The 16,049-nt window shown below is 39.4% G+C and overlaps 1 protein-coding gene across 10 annotated transcripts in view; it reads left to right on the top strand.

The window, feature by feature from the left end:
* Window positions 1-16,049, top strand: part of dlg2 (discs, large homolog 2 (Drosophila)) — a 287,192-nt gene that overhangs the window by 24,997 nt on the left and 246,146 nt on the right. For 9 of the 10 annotated variants that reach the window (XM_053645021.1, XM_053645023.1, XM_053645030.1 and 6 more), the window contains 2 exons: window positions 7,624-7,781; window positions 15,321-15,377. In XM_053645021.1, coding sequence (XP_053500996.1) covers window positions 7,624-7,781; window positions 15,321-15,377 — 215 coding nt within the window. Of the gene's footprint in view, window positions 1-7,223; window positions 7,508-7,623; window positions 7,782-15,320; window positions 15,378-16,049 lie in introns of those variants that run through there. The other variant, XM_053645028.1, reaches the window with a different exon arrangement.

The following is a 16,049-nucleotide window of genomic DNA, read 5'->3' as shown; positions in this document are numbered from 1 at the left end:
ATCACAGGGCACAATCACATACACATTCATAAACTACGGACACTTTGGACATGCCAGTCAGCCTACCATGCATGTCTTTGGACTGGGGGAGGAAACCTCGTCATCATGGGGAGAACATGCAAACTCCACACACACAGGGCCATGGTGGGAATCATACCCCCGACCCCGGAGGTGTGAGGCAAACGTGCTAACCACTAAGCCACCGTGCGCCCGTCTGTGTATTCATTTTCAATAAAAAAACAAACTGAATGGGCTTTTTGAAGCAAGATATAGATACTAATGAAAAATCTTCATCATTAAAACTGATTACTTTTAGTTTTATTTAAAGTAGATACAGGTAAATAAAACATGGTTGAGGGTCACTGTGATGTGGCAGTTCTTGGCCAAAAAATACCAGACTCTCTAGCAAAAGCTATAAGTTTGGTTTCTAAGGACAGGCCTTGGGTAACTCTAGCTCTACCTGCTCCTGCATGGACAATAAAAGTATTGCAGATGATATTTAGAACAAGAAGACTTTATTTGCCACATATACATTGCAGCATAGTGAAATTATTTTCTTCACATATCCCAGCTTTTTGGGAATTTGGGGTTAGAGCACAGGGTCAGCCATGATACAGCATTCCTGCAGCAGAGAGACTTAAGCACTTTGGTGGGGCTTGAACTCTCAACCTTCTGAGCAGTAACTCAGAGCCTTTACCATTGCACCACATTGCCCTTTGAAGTTGGTTGTTAAAGAAATACATGGCTTGCAGTATGAGATTTGTTCTTTTTATGTAATGGTGCTCTGTATTAAGCATTTTTTTCCAATTAGATGGATTGCTCAGCTGTCATGGTTCAGACAGGTTTAGTAAGCAGGGCACAAAAGGACTGCCCTTGGGATGCTTACATGGTGTGGCGACAGCCTCATGCAGACTAATACATTTTCCTCTAAGCTAAAACCCATTGTCTCTGATCTTTCCTTGTTTTTTTTAGACAGTCACGCCATGGACCTTTAAAAAGTATTTATTGTCTCCTCAGTCTACTATGCGATGCAACACTAGCAAATCTGCTGCTTGACTAACTCTTTAGTGCTGAAGTGTTGTAAGAGATGTGAGCTCTTTCTATAACCAGCCTCGGTTACAGTTATAAACAGTAATTAGCACTGGTTACAGGCATCAGTGCAGGGTTGTGTGGAGGCGGGTTTAATTGATTCTGTCAGATTCGGACACACTGAATTAAACATGTTTTCATTCCATTGTCAGCTTCATACAGCCACGGCTAACTGTGTAATCCTGCAGTTTTGCAAACACTCATGGGAAAGGGAACGTCCCAAAGAATACTGCACTCATGGTTTTAAAAAGGGAGAGTCAGGTCTCTAGGTTTAATTTACATTATGTTCATTTTTGAAGGGATGAACAAGGGATTTAATCATGAAAATCTCTGGTGGGATTTGAAGAAGGCGAGTGTAGCACGCAAACCCAGGAACATTACTGAACTGGAGGCCATTGCTCATGAGGAATGGGCTAAGATTCCTCAGGAACGCTGCCAGAAGCTCTGCATCTCATTTGCAGCAAAAGGATGCTCTACTAAGTACTAAAGATGCTTGCCATGAAGGGGTTGAATAATTTTGAAACTGGAGAAATCATTGTAAGTTGCATTTTCAGTTGAATTTGGGGAAACCACTTGAAGTGTTCGTTGTGTTGAACCATTTCAATCGCTTTTGTTTGATTTGTTCATTGCAAACAGCTGAAAGTCTGTAAAATTTGCAATGGGGGTTGAATCATTTTGATTGCAACTGTGTGTGTGTGTGTGTGTGGCATAAGGTCATTGTCTGATTTGTACAGAGGCCTCTGGGAGGATTAAGCAGGCTGCTCACAGGCTGCTAGCTTAGGCATACACACACGCATATACACACACACACACACACACACACACACACACACACACACACACACACACAGCATCGCAGCGCTTCAGTGAGCACGTTCCACGCTACATGTCCATAGTGACCAGCGGAGTTTCTCTGCACTTGTAAGTTCAATAAAATTATTTACATATTTTGTACTCTATGCAGGAGGAATGTTGTGAGTTTAGTAATCACACTAGAACTCCCTATCTTTCACTGTGTGATAAAAACATTGTACTTGTGTATTTAAAAAAAAAATGCATAGCTGAACTTTCCCCCTACGTCTATTCGAGTAGGGATTTGCATAAATTGTGGTCTTTGGTAGTATTTGATGCATCACTCTTTTAAATTATGTTCCTTCATCACGGGTGTTTGGAGTTTATTATTTTTTTTCTTTAGCAAGTTTGAATGTAAAAGTGTTCATCATTTTTACTCCGTGTTGTCGAGACGTGAAGCACATCCTGCGCGCTGGGGTTTTCGGACCAGCTGGCCAATTGTGGGGGAAAGCCGTTAGATGTCATTAGGCTGTATTTAAATGCAAATGAACACACTCTTTCTCGATCTCCCCCTGCAGAGATGCTTATATTGTTAAAAGGAGAATAGCCGCTTTGTTCTGCCCCAGCTGCAATATGGAGCTGACCTCCGAGCAGCTTTACACTAGTCAGAACAAACAAGGCCCATATGCACTTCTAATAGCAGATGAGGATTTGGCTTGTTTTTATGTAGCATCATGCCGATTTGTTTTAACCTATAACCTAGTTGTGCATCTCAGCATTTTGAAGACTCAAGACAAGACTCAGGGAAGTTTTGTCATGGGATCCAGGAGAAGCATCACTTCTGCGTGTCCAGTTGTCATTTCTCTGATGTTTCCCTCCCACCATTTGAAAGCTTTATATGATGTAAGTTTAAAGGTGTAGATGGTCTGTGTGAGTGCCTCTACCTGTGACTTACTGAAACATCTGTCTGCTTCTCTGAGCTCTGCTGAAAATTTATCTTCAAAGGATTGTAGCTTGATGGTTCACAGAGGCAGGATGCTAGGATGATAGTTGTCCTAACTTTATTTAAGAAAATATTGTGTGTTTTTTGGTTGTTTTTTTTTGGTGAACTTTCTGTCTTGATTTTCTGGTGTGTATGACGCTGAAGGAGAAATGTTGGATGTAGTACTCGTGTCTTGGGATATAAAGAGCATAACTGCTTATTCTGCAGATAAACATCTGTGTTTATTTGGGGTTTAAAAAAAATTAATTGTTCCTAACTGGGGTAAAGGTACAGGCAGACTGTAATCGAAGGTAAGTCCATTTTCAATCTCCATACGGACAAGCAAAGTCAAAATCAAGAACTAGGACACAAAAAACTCGGTTATGTCACACAGTTTAAACATGTAACATTACACATGGAAGACTCGAAAAAATTGAAAAACACTAGAGCCAAAAGAGCATAAATACACAGACGATGGGCCATATTCAGAGTTCAAAAGATATGCCAATTTTTATGGAGGGAAAGTTCTCAGTATTCAGATAAGGGTCATGCGGGTGCTTAAAAACAGAGGCTGAAAAATGCAGACTGAAGAAACACATCTAGCTTTTTCTATGTGTAAAATTCTGTACAATTTAAAATAAAAGCAAGCAACAATAAAAATGAGATAAATTGGGGTTGAGGATGCCAAGCATCTACAACCCCAATTCCAAAAAAAGTTCTGAGACTCTGCCTCTCTAAGATACTCTTTTTATACCCAATCATGTTACTGACCTGTTGCCAATCAACCTAATTAGTCACAAAATATTCCTCCAGCTATTTCTTTTTACTAACATTTACTTTTCCAGCCTTTTGCTGCCCCGTCCCAAGTTTTTTGAGATGTGTTGCGGTCATCAAATTCAAATTGACCTTATTTTTTTCCTTAAAACGGTACATTCCCTCAGTTTAAACATTTGATATATTTCTGTGTTCTATTGTGAATAAAATATACGTTTATGAGATTTGCAAATCATTGCATTCTGTTTTTATTTGCATTTTACACAGCGTCCTGACAATTTTGGAATTGGGGTTGAAATAGTTGTATAGTATATCGCCAATATTCTACTGCATGAATAGTCCTAGTCCTAGTTATTATCACATTAATCATTGCAAATCTGTCTTAAATGAATAAAATGGCTCAACAATATGGCGTCCACTCTCATTATTCTGCAGCTTAAAAAATAGCACTTGATCCAGCACATCCTTGCACGATATAAAAGACATAAAGTGGAAGAAAGCATGAAGCCTACAGTGGTGAAAAAACACTGTGTTTACTTTTGAGAGTTACTGCACTGTAATCAGAGGTATCTGGTTTTATTTTTTTATACCAGTAAATCGAGTTTATAAAATTGTAATGTATCTGTGGTATTTCATTGTGATTGTAATTTGCTATTTTCAGTTCTTAAAGTAACAAAATGATGCCAAACAAGAATTGCAGGCCGACATTAGCCAAGTTTGTATCCAAGTTTTGCGTAGTTCTGTTATTTACAAAGTGAAAATGCATAAAAAATAAGTTTGCGAAATTTGCTGTCTCTGGCCTGTTTTCATCCAATTGGCCGTTCACTGATAAAATGTCGTGCGTGATGACATCATCTTTAAAAAAGAAAAGCAAAGAAAAATTGTCACATACGTTTTGGTGTATCGCCAAAGAAAAAGAAACATTTCCATACGTAATTTTGTGTATATCGCAAATTATGTACCTGATGCATCCCACATGTCCTCAAATCTTTGTAAAATGGAGAGAGTATTGAGGCAAGTAATTGAAACTGACCAGCTTTCTGTCATTTTAATTGCACAAATAATCACAATTGTACGAAACATCCGAAGACGACGTGCGTTAGGGTTCCAAGTAACTGCCCTTACATGATGAAGCCCATGGGTCTGGGCGAGACCACGTAATAGGGCATTCTGGGAGGTTCACAGAAAGGCTCAGGCTTCAACAATTTAGAATGTCAAGGCCCACGTTTGAGATGCTGCGCCAATTCCATTGCCCTGTTCGAGCTAGCAACCTGCGCTGAGTACAGAGTAGGGGGGGGGACTTTCGGGTTACTAAAACGACTGTCCATCGATGTGTGCACAGCCATTCAAGAAAAATTAATGAGGCATTCATTTTATCAGGCTGCCAAATGTAAGGTAGGCCAAAGAAATTGCATCCCATAATACCTTGGCACATCTTGTGCCACAGATTTACAGTGCGCAGGATGGCACACGCATCCCTATTGTTCCCCTGATTGATGGCTACCGCGATTACATTAATTGCAAAGGGTGGCTTCTATTGTTGTTTTTTTTTCAGGGGAATGCCATTTTTCTTGACAAAAACTGTTTCTAAACAAATTTTTTGCAACATTTTAAGTATCGACATAGAATTTATGCAATTTAAGTTCAACAATAAAAGATTATGGTGACAGTTATATCGATATTTTAGTGATAATTTGTTTTTCCATCAGCTATATCGGTAAACATTGGTAAACGGTAGTCGCACTAGACTATCAGCATGTGAAATTTCTTCAGAGACTGCTGCGAATATGGGCGGCAACCAGATATGACATCACACGCCAAGGCGTTGGAGGTTTTTTCAAGGTTTTTTTGTTTTTTTTAACCAACCGTCATAGATACCGATGGGCTTTCACCGTTATACATATTTGTTTCAATGTTAAAATATACCATCTGTTTCTATATGCAGCGACACATGCAATCCAGGCAGCTTCTCGTTTGATGGTGATTTTATATTCTTTTAAAGCTGTGTTGTATAAAAATGGGACGGTGCGACAATGCTATAATCAGTGATTCCTCCATCTCGGATTTTCTGAAGAGGTCACGTCGTGACATTTCCATCTTCCATCTTCTGCGAATTCGCAGGTCCGAGTCCATCAAGCTTGAACTTTGGAACGGAGCGAAATGCGAAACTTCTCTGCACGAAGCTTGTGTTTCCGGTCTCCAGCATCCGCAAGTGTGTGAATGGAAATCAGTGGAAATTTTCACATGCTGAAAGTCTAGTGTGACGACCCCTTAATCCTTTTTGTGCAATTTTTTTTTAATCCTTACGTAGCTATTGTGGTTACAAGCAGCTGTCTGTCAATGGTAATGGTCTTTATTTATCACATATACATATGCACAGGGAAATTCTTTTCTTCGCATAACTCGGCATGTTAGGAAGTTGGGGTCAGAGAGCAGGGTCAGCCATGATACAGCACCCCTGGAGCAGAGAGGGTTAAGGCCCCAGAGAAGAGAAGATCAAGGGCCCAACAGTGGCAGCTTGGCAGTGCTGGGGCTTGAACCCCTGACCTTCCGATCAGTAACCCAGAGCCTTAACCATCAAGCCACCACTGCCCCCAAGCTCAACGGTGCTGGAAAAGCCAATGTGGTCCATAAGGTGCGAGAAAAAAATGACCTTTGTTGTTGTTAAACTCCATGAATGGTGAATGGTCTGCACTTGTGTAGCACTTTTTTAACCTTAGCGGTTCTTCAAAGCGTTTTACACTGTGTCTCATTCAACAATGGTAGCAGAGCTGCCATGCAAGACGCTAACTTGCCATTGGGAGCAACTTGGGGTTCAGTGTCTTGCCCAAGGACACTTCGGCACGTGGAGACATGTGGGCTGGGACTCAAACAACCAACCCTACGATTAGTGGACAACCCACTCTACCACCTGAGCCACAGCCACCCATTCTGTGCATGCAACTCCCACACAACTGTCTGATTAGTACTGAGTAACTGAGTAGTTCGTCATTATTGTCTGAGGCCTGAATACCTCAGAAGTGTGCGATTTCAGTTCGAACTCCTCACTACCTAAATTCTGAACATGTCCCAATAAGAACAAACAAGATGAGGAAGAGCTGAGTCCATGAAAGGTCTTTAAACTATATTTGCTATATTGTACACTATTTCGAGAGCTATTTTATAAGGCCTGAGCCTAAGGTAGGCTATCCAGTGTACTCATTAAATCTCCTCATGCACTGCAGTGGGTTGTGTATAACTTCTGCAGCCTTGGGGATGCTAAGCATCATAATTAAAATGAAAACTAGAGCACTTTTTCAACTTTACATATAAACTTATATCCAATAAATGAAAAAAGAAACAATGCAGCTGATAAACTCTAAGTATTCTGCTGTATGTACAAAATCCTGTATGTGAGGTATGTACAGTACAGAGAAAATGTACAATCCAATGCGAAACATGTCTCAGTCCTATGAAAGTACAGTAATGCAGATTGTGTTTCCTGACTCTTCTTGGAAATTATTAGACATGTGCGCTCGAACTTGCTTCAAATGCGTTCCTAATCACACATCTGTCAGAAGAGCTCAAATTAATCAGCTTATTGCTCTGTGGTTAAATCTCCAGTCTGTAGGCCTTTCTGCTTTCGAACTCTCACTGCAGCCCTTTTCTAGACACCAACACATCAATCTAATGAAGTGCCTGCATTTCATTTGGCGCTTTGGCAGCGAAGGGATTATTCTGGGGCTTAATCCGAGGGTGGAGTTACAATTCCGGAGTGAAACAGTAACAGCTTCTAACAGCTTCCCCTCTCTCTCTCTCTATCTCTCTCTTTCACACTGTTTATTTGAAACGATTAAATTCCAACCTGACAAACTGGCTGCATTTAATTTGGTGTGTTAATGTCGAGGGGATTATTGTGCGTACTTATATTTTTTGTTAATCGTGGAGTGTGAAAACTGGAGTGAGAAGTAACAACGTGTCTCTCTATCTCGCGATGCCTTTGCTAGATATTCAGGAGTTTTATGAGGTGACCCTGTTGAACTCTCAGAAGAGCTGTGAGCAGAAACTGGAGGAGGTGAAGCACATGGCAGAACAGTGCGAGAGCTCGTCCGCCAGCCCTGGCTTCCCGAACACACACCCACGGCCTGCTTGCGTACAGCCGGAGGTGAGGAAAACACACAAACACACACACACACACACACACGTTGATCTTTAACAGGAAATGACATAAACATGCATTAAGAGGATTCTCCTGTTGAAACTGTTCCAAACAAGGGCTACTCCTCTTACGGAAGTGTGGAGGCAAACATCTCTGTAAGGCAAAAAAATACTCCACTGCCGTCACCCACTTCAGGTGAAGCCTGCCGTAGGGTTTCTCTGAATCAGCGGTCGGCTGTCGATGCCGAGTGCATTTAAAGTAAGGTTTATAGTCCACAGCTACAAAATGTTATAATTTAAAGCTACAGGATTTTTTTTGTTGTTGCTGCTGAAAGTAAAATAATAATAATAATAAAAAAAGAATTTCGAGTCAGAAGGAAAATAAACACGATGTTCCCGAGTTGCTGTGAGTCACCCTGATTAACCTGGAATACGAATTCATAAGTCAGTAATTTACAGTCAGGTATTTTAAAGCACCCACGTCACGCCAGCTCAGATATATTCTATCAGTATATCATGTCATCATGCCCAAAAGATGTACAGCCACCAAATCCCCCCCGAAAAATTAATTTTTTTTGTATGGTTTAATATGCAGGGCTTCAACAGCTAGCTTGCTACTGTCGGCCTCAAGGACACACCGAGTCCTACAGACGCCATCTGCGTCCCCGTGCAGGCAACATGCTGACAGATCATAATGGCGTGAACTTGTTTACAAAAAAAAAAAAAAAAACATGCTTAGATGACAGCGCTGGTGATCAGGATAGTCGACTTTATACACTATGTACTGTATTTCTGCACACCACTTCCTTTATTTCCAATATTCCTATATTTTATTCAAGTTTTTTTTTTTTCATTAATGGAATATATTACAGTTTTTAGTTAGAGATGCACCGATACTAAATTTCTCGGCCGATATCACTCTGAATAATCGATTTCAACAAGTTGTTTCACAGTAACTGGTCTCATAAACAGAAAACACATTACTCACATTAACATGAACACATGAACTAAATTCTGAAGATTAAAGTAAGATTTCTTAACTTATTGAATGTTATTAATTCATATTAACATTGACGGAATTCTAAAAAATCTCCTGTTAGTCTCACACTCACTCTCCACAAACAAAAGCATTTCTACTTCATCACTGAACATCAAACTGATAATATATAATATCAACTTTTTTATATTAACATTAATTGGATATGAAATACACTACTCTACAAATATATTTTTCTGTGCAATATATACTTTTTTGTCAACTCATTGTCATTTAAATATTTCAACAGTGTACTGGAGCTTTAATCCAGCACGATCAGCTCGAGCAGTGCGGCAAAAATAAAAAATTCGACTCGACGCTGAAACTCCCGCTTCACTGCTGCAGCGTCCAATGTAAAATTTTAGCAGTGCAGAGATTACAGAGATTACAAACTGCAGTTTTGTCATCGTTCCACACAAGATACATCTTCTTTACACACAGCACAAATTCGATGTGTTTTTGATTCAAACAAACCGTATATATAAAATGTCAAATAAAGTTCAAAATCCTGAACGCAAGTAATCACTTGAGAGCTACAGCAACGAGAACAAGCTGCTTACATCTGTAAACAAAGTCCGCCGTTTCTTTTCCGCTGAAAGGCTTCAGCAAACTTGATGTAATTTCCAGTAAGGGAACTTATTGAACATGGATGATTTTTGCAGTGCATTGTGTTTTTTTTTTTTTTTTTTTTAAGGGCGCGAACGTTTCTTTGCACTGGAAGGATTCTGCGATTGAGGCAGACCTTAAAATGGCTGACTCCCTGATCAGTGTCCTAACTACTACTGAACTAGGGAGCTGAATGAGATGCGCCTCTGGCTATAAATTGAGCTTAAGTAAAATAAATTAACTCATTAAAAATATAGCACAGTTGATTTCTCAAATCTGTTTGGTCAGAAAGTGTTGAATAACTTTCTATAACAGCATGGCTGTGAGTATAATGCCATCTGTAATACAAATCACTGGGCTAAACTAATGTGTTTATTCTAGTAGGTTATCATTTCTATAGCACCAGGTAATTCACAGTAATTGGTATGGTGTACGCTCACATACGTTGGTGCTTGAAAGTTTGTGAACCCTTTAGAATTTTCTATATTTCATATAAAACATCATCAGCTTTTCATACAAGTCCTAAAAGTAGATAAAGTGAATGCAATTAAACAAATGAGACAAAAATATTATACTTGGTCATTTGTTTATTGAGGAAAATGATCCAGTATTACATATCTGTGAGTGGCAAAAGTATGTGAACCTTTGCTTTCAGTATCTGCTATGACCCCCTTGTGCAGAAATAACTGTGACTAAACATTTCAGTAACTGTTGATCAGTCCTGCACATCGGCTTGGAGAAATTTTAGCCCATTCCTCAGTACAGAACAGCTTCAACTCTGGTATGTTGGTGGGTTTCCTCACATGAACTGTTTGCTTCAGGTCCTTCCACAACATTTCTATTGGATTAAGGTCAGGACTTTGACCTGGCCATTCCAAAACATTAACTTTATTCTTCTTTAATCATTCTTTGGTACAACGACCTATGTGCTTAGGGTCATTGTCTTGCTGCATGGCCCACTTTCTATTGAGATTTAGATCATGTCTGACATTTTCCTTTAGAATCCACTGGTATAATTCAGAATTCATTGTTTCATCACTGATGGCAAGTCATCCTGGCCCAGATGCAGCAAAACAGACTCAAACCATGATAATACCACCTGCATGTTTCACAAATGGGATAATTCTATTTTGGTCTTATCCAACCACATTTTTCCAATAGCCTTCTTCCAATAGGATTGTCCACATGATCTTTAGCAAACTGTAGATGGGAAGCAATGTTCTTTTTGGAGAGCAGTCGCTTTCTTCTTGCACCCTTGCCATGCACACCATTTTTGTTCAGTCTTCTCCTGATGGTGTACTCATGAACATTAACATTAGCCAATGTGAGACAGGCCTTTAGTTGCTTAGAAGTTACCCTGCGTTCCTTTGTGACCTCGTGGACTATTACAAGTCTTGAGCTTGGAGTGATTTTTGTTGGTAGAACATTCCTGCTGAGGGTAACGATGGTATTTAAATTCCTCCATTTGTACACAATCTGTCTGACTGTGGATTGGATTGGAGTCCAAACTCTTTAGAGATGTTTTTATAACCTTTTCCAACCTGATGAGTTTCAACAACTCTTTTTCTGAGGTCCTCAGAAATCTCCTTTGTTCATGCCATGATACATTTCCATAAACATGTGTTGTGAAGATCAGACTTTCATGGAATCCTGTTATTTAAATAAAACAGGGTGCTCACTCACACATGATTGTCATCCCATTAATTGAAAACACCTGACTCTAATTTCACATACTTTCGCCACTCGCAGATATTTATATTGGATCATTTTCCTCAATAAATAAATGACCAAGTGTAATATTTTGTTGTAATCATTTGTTTAATTCAATTCAAATCAATTCAATTCAATTTTATTTGTATAGCGCTTTTTACAATAGACATTGTCTCAAAGCAGCTTTACAGAAATATCAACATGGTATACAGATATTAAAGGTGTGAATTTATCCCAACTGAGCAAGCCACTGAGTGGCGACGGTGGCAAGGAAAAACTCCCTAAGATGTTTTAAGAGGAAGAAACCTTGAGAGGAACCCGATCTCGTTGTCTACTTTTAGGACTGCTGATGTTTAAGTCATATTTATTTTATATATATATATATATATATATATATATATATATATATATATATATATATATATATATATAAATAAATAATAAATATATATATATATTTATTTTATTTTTTGTCGTAGTAACTTCAAGAGAAAATGATGCCATAATGTAAGTTGACATTTAGTTAACAATTTTACCATTAAATGTGAAAAGTATCATTATTTAATGAATAAAAATGTCAGTGTTGAAAAATTATTGTGGTATAAGTCTTGACATGTTCTTTTTGTTTTATTGTTTCATATGGGCTAATAGTAATAACAGGCCTGTGAAAGGACAGCCGTGACTTGATTCGGTACATTCACGTATTTCCTTCCGAAACAGGAAGTCAGAGGAACGACATGTTGAAGTGCTTGACTGATTTACACAGCAGCCAATAATGTTCGAGATATGCCAAACTTGAGGATTAGCTAAATATTGAGAACAGCAAAGTATAAAATTTAAAGACGAATGTCTCCCAAACATTTTTTGTGGTATTTTCTTCCTAGATATACTGTCATATTGGTATCCATAACATAAATTTTGATTTCAGGGGCTTTTTGACTCTTAAGTGTCCTTACTGTAAGTCCTGTCTAAACAATAGCTGAAAGTTTTTCATGTAGCTGAATGCAAATGAATTTAAGACGAGTATCAGCATTGCTGTTTCCACTAGGGGGGGTTAGTGCTGTGTAAGCACACACACTTCCCTCATGCACTCCATCCTTCTGTGAGGACGGTCCAGTGTATTCCATTACATCTCAGTCACTGTACTTTTAAATTATTGCACACAATAGACTCAGGTAGACTATTTCATGAATATTTACATCTGAAATGTGGCATTTGTGCTGCTTAATAAAGCATGGCATTTAATCTGAACTTGATGCTTTGTTAACAAAACAGCATTAGCCTGGTTTTATTTTTTCTCACTAAGCTTTGTGTTAGTGGTCAGCCTCCCTGTGTGCTCTGTGTTAACTAGGCCATCCAGGCTTGGTTAAAATGCAGCAGACAAACGTTTCAGCCGAGGATCGGTCATGGTCGAGCTGACTGTTGGTGTGGAACGGGGTCACCTGGGCAGGGACCGACATCAGAAAGCATTATTATTCTCTCTTTACCCTATGTCTTTCCTTTTCTGACCCCAGGATCAGAGGAGACAGGTCGCCTGAACCTCAGTAGTTGTGTGTGTGTGTCTGTGACTGTGCTATATTGACTTAAAATCAGTGGATCATGTTATGCAAGAAGTGTGTGTGTGTGTGTGTGTGTGTTGGGGTAAGGGTGGTAAGAAGTGTATATTATGTATTATGCATGATGATTATGAGTACTAATATTTCATATTCCGATTTCTCAGAACTGCAGTCATTTCCAGTCATTTCTTGGATTGTGTGCGTTTTTTACAACAAACCTAGACGTTTTCACTGCAGTATTTTATTCAGCCATACAGTGTTTTAGGAACGGAAGAGAAGAAGTGTCAGTTACTGTTCTTGTTATCTCAAATACGCAATAAGAGACATGAACCTACGATTCCACTTTTCTAACTCATTTCAATGATTCTTTGGAAATATATTCAGTGTAGCCGGTTGGTAATGAATTGAATCTAATTTAGTGAGTAGCATAAAGAAATGAGATGTATTAATAGGAGCTGGGAATTGGGAATAATTGGAAAGGCCAATGTATATTTCTCCAAGGATGCACTTTGCTGAAAGCATATCTTTTCCAAAGGTGTGTTCAGTCATTTAGAGCCAAGATCAAGTCTCTATAGCATCATGGTAAATAAAATGGTAAATGGCGCACTTATATAGCGCTTTTATCCAAAGCGCTTTACACTGTGTCTCATTCACCCATTCACACACACACTCACACACCAATGGTAGCAGAGCTGCCATGCAAGGTGCTAACTTGCCATCGGGAGCAACTTGGGGTTCAGTGTCTTGCCCAAGGACACTCCGGCATGTGGAGTCATGCGGGCCGGGAATCGAACTGCCAACCCTACAATTAGTGGACAACCCACTCTACCACCTGAGACACAGCCACCCCATCATATACAGTACATCTGTTGTACAAATGCCAGGGGCGTAACTGGACATGTTCTCGTTGACAGGGTCATGTACTTCCCATCTTGATTCAAGAATTCCAGAAAATTTAGAGGAAATATAATAAGCAAGAGTGACTTCATTGGATTTTATGCAAATAAAGAACGTCACGCCTAGGTCTACAACTTTGGGAGATTCCCATGATTCCCCCTCCTCAATCGCCAGTCAAGCACCTATTCCCATTTGTAATCACCTGATTACTAACAGAACCCACCTTTTCGCAATTCCTTCGTCTTTAGTAATGCTTTATCATAGTCAGGGTCTCGGTGGATCCAGAAGCCTGTCCTGCGAACATGCAAGGCAAGAATATACACCATTACTGGACACAATACACACACATTCTCACTCTCATTCACACATACAGGCAATTTAGTGCAGCCAGTTCACTGACCAGCATGTTTTTGGACAGTGGGAGAAAACAGCAAAACCTTGAGGAAACCCACGCAAACACAGGGAGAACAAGTGATAATTATAATGATAATGAGCCTTTATTGTTCACATATACATTACAGCACAGTGAAATTCTTTTCTTTGCATACCCCAGCATGGTAGGAAGTTGGGGTCAGAGCACAGGATCAGCTATAATACAGCGCCCCTGGACTGGCCTGTATTAGGTTCCATCTATCTTGCCTCAACTCAGATCAGTTTCACAGTCCGTGCTGATCATCCCCACAAAATGATGCTCCCATCACCATGCTTCATTGTGAGGATGGTGTTCTCAGCGTTGGGTTTTCACCAAACCATACCATAATTCTTAGTGCTAAGTACCAACAAACTCTGGGGCCTTCCATGAACCGGTGTATTTATAATGAGGTTTCAATTCTGTACATTTTTGTACATTTAATACCAATTATGTCAATTTCAGTTCCAAGTTATAACACTACAAAATGTAAAAATAATGATAATGAGTCACATATACATTACAGCGAAATTCTTTTCTTTGCATACCCCAGCATGTTAGGAAGTTGAGTGCGGTGTTAGCTATGATACAGCACCCCTGGAGCAGAGAGGGTTAAGGGCCTTGCTCAAGGGCCCAACAGTGGCAGCTTGGCAGTGCTGGGGCTTGAACCCCTGACCTACCGATCAGTAACCCAGAGCCTTAACTAAGCCACCACTGCCTGACCAAAGTGAACTTTGGGGACTCTGGAGCTTTGAGTCGGCAACATGCTCTAAAATCTATAAAAGAATAGTATGCTTCAATTGGACAGTGACAATGTTTTATTTTTATTTTTATATATACAGTTAAAAACAGGATTTTTGAGATTGAATATATTTGTACAAAAATGAAAAAGAAATGGACACCAAAATGGACCCGTTTTTGAAACAATTCCCAAATGAGGCTTTAAGTAATTGTCTGTGACACCATCACAGGAAAACAACACAATCATCGATACAGAACCTTAATACCTTATACCAGGGGTACTCAAATATAAAAATTCCACAAAACTGAAGGTCCATAGAGGACAAATAAGAGAGTTTTTTTTCCACTCTGAAATTCTGTACTTAATAAAAATGCGTTTAGGACACAGACACGGACTGGGGTCTGCTTATTGAGTATCACTGCCTTATTCTCCACAAAGTTGTGTATAATCGTGTATGTGAGAGTAGAGACTTGCTGCTCTAAGAATAGTTTTGTAAATATACAAACAAAAACAAAAAAAAGGGTAATAAGGTTGTTGGGGGGAAAAAAGAAGATATTTTTGTGAATGTGTGTGTGTTTCTGTATGTGCAGGTGATAGAGAAAAGCCATGCGGAGGAGCCTGTAGCTGACAGCAACGCGAGTGCGGAGGTGAGTCTTACCCTGGGGTCAATTAAAGCACTACACACTCATTACACTCTTACCATGTTCCTGGGGAGTTAATACAGACACAAACACTCACTTCCCCTTACACACTTAACACCATTGATGCTTACCAGCTCAGTATACTGTATATATAAATACATCCATGCAGTAACTGGCGAGTGTGTTAAACGCTTGTCACCTTCCTGTTTAGTGCAGAAAGCAGCAGATTGTAAGCCTGTAGTGTTTACAGCGGGAAAAGCCTCTGTGCTGCAGCCAGAAATCTTCCTCCCAGATGCTGCATTTTCTTTTCATTTCTCTTCCTGTTAATGAGGGTATGATGTAACCACTCTGCTTGGACTGTTGAGGCATTAAACACCAGGTTTTTTTCTCGACATCACACTACACACACGCACCATTTGCTGATAATGGTTAGGGTGTTGTGTCTGGGCCTGTGACAGCCCACATTGAACTCATTTACATATAACTTCATGGACAATCAGTAAGGTGTGAAGTCTAGGGTACTTCAAAATGGGGCGTTAATAACGTTTGCCTATATGTTAGAACAAAATATGCTGTCCATGACCAAGAGCTACAGTGCTTTTAACTTTTTATTTATTTATTTATTTATTTATTTATTTATACATGTTGTAGTGTTATAACTTGGAACTGAAATTGACA

This window comes from Ictalurus furcatus, chromosome 16 (assembly GCF_023375685.1).
Source record: "Ictalurus furcatus strain D&B chromosome 16, Billie_1.0, whole genome shotgun sequence".
NCBI lineage: Eukaryota > Metazoa > Chordata > Actinopteri > Siluriformes > Ictaluridae > Ictalurus > Ictalurus furcatus.
This window is presented reverse-complemented; position numbering and strand designations above follow the sequence as displayed.